Source organism: Octopus bimaculoides, chromosome 2 (assembly GCF_001194135.2).
Source record: "Octopus bimaculoides isolate UCB-OBI-ISO-001 chromosome 2, ASM119413v2, whole genome shotgun sequence".
NCBI classification, from domain to species: Eukaryota; Metazoa; Mollusca; class Cephalopoda; order Octopoda; family Octopodidae; genus Octopus; species Octopus bimaculoides.
The window spans coordinates 101288458-101295580 of NC_068982.1; the positions used below are offsets into that span (position 1 = coordinate 101288458).

The 7123-nt window shown below is 37.6% G+C and overlaps 1 protein-coding gene across 1 annotated transcript in view; it reads right to left on the minus strand.

Annotated features, from left to right (window-relative positions):
- Nucleotides 1–7114, minus strand: part of LOC106874359 (extracellular matrix protein 3) — a 553132-nt gene extending 546018 nt beyond the window's left edge. The window contains exon 1 of the mRNA XM_014922070.2: nucleotides 1564–7114. Within this exon, the coding sequence (XP_014777556.1) occupies nucleotides 1564–6838 (5275 nt within the window). The 5' untranslated portion in view covers nucleotides 6839–7114. The remainder of the gene's footprint in view (nucleotides 1–1563) is intronic.
- Nucleotides 7115–7123: the final 9 nt, after the last annotated feature.

Sequence of the window (7123 nt, forward strand, 5' to 3'; positions counted from 1 at the left end):
TGTAAAGGAGTGAGAGAGAGAGATATAGGAAGTGAAAGAAAGATAATGTACGCAACATCTATCATCTGTTTTACTTGTCGATATTCATTCAGCACGTGTTGCCGTCGTCACACCTTCCTCGATGCATATTTTGCCAACTTTTTAGCTAACATGAATTATGTTTGCTTCGTTTTCACCTTTTCACTCGTTCTATATATAAAAACAAAAAGTTTTGAAAATTACGTCGGAAAGAATCGAATGAGCGTCACTCAAAAGGTGCAGTCCTCCCTGGACTTAAAAAAATTGATGTGCAGTTTAGTATGGTGAAAGTAAATGATAAGGCTTCTTGCAACATGAATAAACAATACGGTTATTCAGATGTTTAGACACTGCAATGAAATTAGTAACATGTAGTTATAAGATTAAATGTATAATTGATAATAGTTCATTACATTGTATAAGTCACATAGTCTCCGACACCTAACTTCTATACAGATCATGTTGAACATGTTACCCCGTTAAATAATTAATTAAACCCTGACCTGTCATTCATTAGACGGAAAATAACCTACATCGATCTGTTACAACCACGTAAGTGACATAATCAATATCGATTTATAACAAATCTCAATAACTTGATTTCTCGAAATCGGAAAGAAGTATTCTTCTTTGGACAATCAGCACCATTTGACTCGTGGAAAGGCGGGAGGAAATGAAAGGTATGGTGGTCATTCATTCCCCAAGAATAATGCTAATATACGTTTATGAATTTGTTTTGCGTGAAATCGTGTGTGGAAACAGATATTGTTATATTTTTGGATGGTCATTTTTTTTTCTTGCTAAATAAACACATGCACTAATATAATTGAAGAGGTTCTGATTGGCAACTGTAAGAAACTCACGAACTTACTTTGTCAATGGTTTATCGATAATCGTTGTATATCTAAATAAATAGTAATTTCATTAGCTTCAAAGTTTATTTTTTGCTATGGCTGGTGCATACTCAGTTGCTTCCATTTCAGTATATAACTAGCAGAAGAAAACTATACGGAATCACCCTTATCCGCTAGAACTAATAGCAAAATTTTCCTCAAAGTACACTCTTAGAAACATAGACACGTTAGATAACGTTGTACTAAATATCCCTAAAATGTCGGTATGGCTCAGTATGAATTCTATTGATCATAGATTTACTCAAACAGAGTTTCCTAGATGGAAAAACAACAAAAAGCTGGTAGCTGTTTCATCGATCCTCTAAAATATGAAAGACAAAGTCAATAGAAGTATATTTTGAACTCAGAATGTTGTTTGAATGAAAGCAAATACGGCGGGACATTTAATCTGGTGTACTTCTGTCAATTCGCCACTTTTACCGAAATATATATTGATTTTTTACACTTCGTGTCATTCACCACGCTAAATAACAACTGACATGTTTACTGTACTACGACGAAAGTATAGAGAGAAAAATAACACATAAAAGAACAAATATACATCTACGTTCTAAGATCTCATTTTCAACGACTGCATGAACATGTATGAAATACAATCTATCAGAAAGTAATATAATGTAAACAGTCTTACCTTGGGTCCATGTGGTGATTCTAGAAGTTCCGTGCTCGGTATTAGACAATGATCCAAACTTTGGAGGTACAGTCAAAGAATAACGTAATTCCTCATCCTGGCTATCATGATCTTGGGACTTAAGGACGTCTTCAGACAAGACGAACCCCATTTTCCCGTTCTCTAATACAGTTAAGAAAGATGCTCCTTCGTTGACAGAAATCAAGGGGCTTCCATTATCAACTTCTTCTATTTCAATATTCATCGTCTGAGGATGACGTTTCGAATAACTGGTATCGGGGAAGACATAGAAATCTGAATGGATTCCGTCTGTTACCATAAAAGAGAAACTATCAGACTGTGTGTCGGAACCATCGTGTTGATAGCTAATTAGGTTGTTAGCAATGTCAGCCTGTGTAAATCTGGTTACGATACGTGAGTAGTTGTGTAAAAGATTTCCATGAACCGGCACTTGAGTAATAGTAAATTCAATGTTATTGTCATTTGTATCCCTATCATCAACTTTAAGTTCAGACAAAGAGAGAAGTTTTGAACTACCTTCGTTCACCCGTAATACATCGAACGTAAGCACAGGTTTTTTGTTGTCAACATCGGTCAGTGAGATCCTAAAGGTTAACATAACCTGGCTGTATTCATCAGTCACTTCAAACATTAAACTATCCATTTTCATTTCGTCATTGCTCGTGTGAACGTATATTATTTCATCAGCGGCTAATTCATCCAACGAAAAATTAATTATAGGTTCTCCTGGTTTATGTAAGTTTTCCAAATGTCCTCTGGTTGGTGAACGAGTAAGCACAAATTGCAGTTCTTTGTTGTGTATTTTCAAATTTGTTCCAGTGAGCAAGTCAGTGGTTAAGGTAATCCAACCACTTTCGGGAAGTTCAACACCTCTGTTGATTATTTGTTGTGTAACTTCACTTTGACCTTTGACAGTGATATAAAAATACTGGTCAGTCAACATGTTGTGGTTATCAGTTAGATCGAATTTAATAATGTCCCTAACGACATCAGCTCCATTATGTTCATACTGAATGCGTTTTTGGTCAATATCATACTGAGTGAAATTATCACCTGTGCTGAGGTTACGCAATAAATGTCCATTACTGATTCGTTGTAGATAGCCATATTTAGGTGGCCCTCGAACAATATACATGATTGTCTCGTTTTCTGAATCTGGATCTTCAGCTTTAAGATACTTATTAGATATTATTTTTATTGCTCCAATCTTTTCTATTTCCAATCCAGTATTGACAGTAAGTCTGGGAGTTTCATCATCAACTAGAATAATTGTAATTGGAAGAGTATTTGTTATATTGTGTTTGCCATCAGTTAGAGTAAACTTGAAGTAATCTTCCGGCGACTCTGAACCGTCATGTTCATATAAAATTGTGGAGTCCTGAACTATATCAGAGAGAGTGAAGTTAGTTATCTTTATGGTACCAGCTAGGGTTTGTTTACCAAGAACACCGTGTTTCGGAAGCTCATCAATTACAAAAGTCAATACATCCTTTGGCTGATCTTTATCAGTGGCATTTAGAATAGCGTTTTCAATAGTTAGTAACATTCCTTCGGCGACAACAAATTCTCGCATGAAAAGGCGAGGAGTTTCATCGTTTTCTGGTAATATAACTATCGGGAATACATAACGTTCTGAAAAGTTTATTCCGTCAGAACACATAATAATAAAGCTATCACTTCGTTCCTCAACACCTTCATGGAAACTCTGAACATAATTGATGTTTCCCAGTCGTAAATGATCACTGCTGAAAGCAGAAATTGGAATTCCTTTTTGTGATTTGCCGCTGATGGGCGCTGGAGAAATATTTTCTAGATAGCCAAAGTTTGGACGCACGACTAAAGTACAAATAATATCTTCATCTTCGGTGTCTTTGTCATGAACATTAAGGTGAGATGTTAAAATCGGATTCTTTTCGCTCTCACTAACCGTGTAAATATCTGCAACATTTACAACAGGTAACTTATTATCCACCGGTAAGATTTTGACATCCACTCTTATTTGTTCAACTTTTAGGCCACCAACAACGAGACTGTCCGATTCGTCAGTTAACATTAGTTCAAAACTATCCTTTTCTGGTTTTGTCCCAATCTCGCCTGTTGTGTGTTGATATTTTACTTTCTTATTAATGATATCTTGTCGTGTAAATTTTTGTGTTAGAATAACTCCTTCCAGAGGATGCTTCGTAATAATAAAGGTAAATTTCCGATCATCCGAGTCTGTAACGGTTGTTTTCAGAAAGTCCTCTGTTATTACAACAGTACCCATTTCATTGACTTCGATAGAAGTATGTAATAATTCGTTGCCATCTGCAGTTCTGATAAATTTTGCTTCCTTATTGCCCACGTCCGACACGAAGACTTTAACATTCACTGGTAACTTGTGTACACTGTCTGTGACAGTCAAAGAAAATTTGTCCGAATCTGCTTCATCTCCATTGTTTTGATAGAAAATTACTCGATTGATTATATCTTGTTTAGAAAATATTTGTCCGGCGGTAAGGATGTCAACATTTTTACGGATAACTCCATGCTTTGGTTCGACTTCAATGATGAAAAATATATCCTTGTCTTTTGTATCATTGTCTTCTGCATTTAAAATATCGGTGGTTATGACAGCTTCTCCATTTTTTATAACGTGCAGACCGTTGTTTAGAACACGGGGAGGTTTATTACTGACAGAACGAAGCTTTATTATAAATTCCTGATCTTTCAATACATTCCCAGATATATCTTGTACATCAAACGTAAATTTCAGGAGTCTGGCAACAAGTCCAAGCTGCTCAGTGGGATGCTTATAGCAAGCCTTATGGTGGTTCAGTTGTGACTGAGTAAACGTAACCAGTTTTGACTTCTGTTTGTTGCAGTGAACCAATTCTCCGACGTCCAACAGCGTGTTAGCGTTGGTATCACGGAGGGGAGAGGTTATGGTGTAGGTAATCTGTCGGTCATCAGAATCATCGTCTGTGTAACGAAGAAACTTCTTTTTAAAAGGTGTTAGTTTTGCATCATCTACATTCATAAAAAGAGTACTCCGGGAATCTAGGTAAGGTGGTCGATCATCAACAGGGAAGATTTTAAACACAAAATTATGGAATTGAGATTCATTAGGTGGGTCACCGTTATCCACCAATTTAAATTTCATTTTATCAGTAACAAAATCCGAGTGATGGGGTCCAACATGCCGGTAAAATACTTTCCCGTCAAGGATGTCTTGCTGAGTGAATTCCCTCACTGGTTTTTCGTATGCTCCATTGACAAACTTCCATCCAGATAAGTCCTCAGAAGGTGTTACCTGAAATTTTCGAAGCAGAAGATGACCTTGTTTTGAAAAAGGAGGTTCCGTGACAAAGCGAATGGCACTATCTTCACTGTCTATATCAGATGCACTAAGAACGAATGGTGTGATATCTGCAAGTTCGTTCTTACGTATTTCTAATCCCGTGTTTACAGTTAATGTCGGGGCCTCGTCATCCAATGCGTAGATAGTAACTGGAAAGAGAAAATCAACTTTATGTGTACCATCAGTCATTCTGAATACTATGTTATCACTGAAGGTATCGGAGCCATCGTGATTATAACTAACCTCGTTATTGTCAAGATCCTTCGGAGTAAAATATTTCCTGGGTAAATTGTTTACAAAAATTTGACCATGAGTTGATCCTCGAATAACTGTAATAGTAACATCGTTGATATTATCAACATCCGTGATCTGTAAATTATCCGTACTTGACAGCACACCTGACTGGCCTTCCAATAACTGGACACCTAAGTTTTTAATAACTACCGGGGCAAGACTGTTCATTTGTCGGACCACCACAGTTAAGTTGATGTCTTTCGAGACTGATTTATCATTGTCTATAACTTGTAAAGGGATTTCTATAACTCGACGCTGTTTATCAGAATCTCCAGTTGGAGGTTTGTAAACGATTTTCAGTTTTTTAATATCTTTTTGTCGAAAAGAATTAATGGGAAGTTCGGGGTCGTCTGTTGATATGAGAAATCCTTTCTCGGCAGCAAGTGGTTCTGTTATATTAAAAATCAGCTGGTCAGCTGGCGTTTCTGTATCGTAAGCGGCCAAAATTTCCGGTGTGATTGCAGTCATAGCAAACTGGTCAACATCCAGTATTAAGGTACAATCCAAATTAACTTTAGGCGCTGAGTTCTTTTTACCAGCTCGAATTTTAATCATTTTATGAAAATATTCCTGCTTGACCAATGTCCCGTTTTGGTCAACAACTTCTACTAATAGCGGAACATAATCTTTCCTCGGGGATTTACTCCTTGCCGTGTGCTGGTATCTTACGTTCGCCAGAAGAAATTGGTCGCAGTCCATCATTGTCAAAGTTGTAGTATCGTTGATTATGCGCCCATACTTGGGCAAACCAGTTGCAGGGCTAAGAACGGTCACTTTACATGTGACTTTGGAAGGGTCATAAGTAAAATGAGTATTACTCCTCGTGAACGGTTGACTGTAGCTGAGTAAGTTCCGAACCGGGAGTGGTAAATTATTAGTGACAATTTCCAGCGGCTTGAAAGAAAGTTTTATATGTAAAACAAAAGGAATAATTTTTGTTGCAGTCTCTGTGTCATAACGTATTTGCATTGGGACGTAATCATCCTCGGGGCTGTGACCACCAAAATGGGTGTAAGATACTTGGTGTGGCTGAAATTGACAAGGAAACCTTACTGGTGTCAACTTTCCGGGCTTATGCGACAAACTGTCCGTTTCTAAAACGCTAATTAGGCAGCGGTCCCCTTTACCAACATGTAACTGTAAATCGCTGTAAGGATCAATATAAACGGTACGTCCATAATTTACTTCTATACTTTTCTTTTCAATGAAGATCTCGCTCGATTGTAAAATCCCACTGTCCACTTTACTGACCTGTGCACTGGCCGAGCCAAAGAACAAGGCACTTAACATTGAGATCTGCAATAGTAATAATAACATAGCGGTTATCCTGCTCCTTGTTATCGTCGTTGTATAAGTTGTACTTCTGTGCATTGCAGAGAGCAGTGCTAAACTAAACAAGTCCCGTCTCAGTGACGGCACAGATGTGTGCGATTTGGTAAGTTTGTTCCCGTCAGCTGAAACGGCTGCTGCTGCTGCTGCTGGCGTAGTTATTGTTGATATTGTTACCGCTGCCACCACCTCTGTTGCTGCTGTTACACTGACTTTGAAAGCACAGTCGGCACTGGCCATGTGACTGTAAGAGTGGGGCAACCATTTGATTGGATTTACCATTGACAACATTTTGTAAACTTTCTCTCTCTCTCTCTCTCTCTCTCTCTCTCTGTCTCTCTCTCTCTTCCTCTCTCTCTCACGTTATACTATTTACATACTATTTTACTTCCACTTTACTTCATCTTCCAGCTCCTCCTTTTCTACCTTCTCTTATCATTGTTGCCGTTGTCAACAAATAACTATATATATATAAAAAAAAAATAATATTATAACGAGACAGCGAAAACTCAAGTGTTATGAGGACGAAAGCACTGATTTCAGAGTAAAACTACCGGTCTTTTTCTTTCTCTCTTT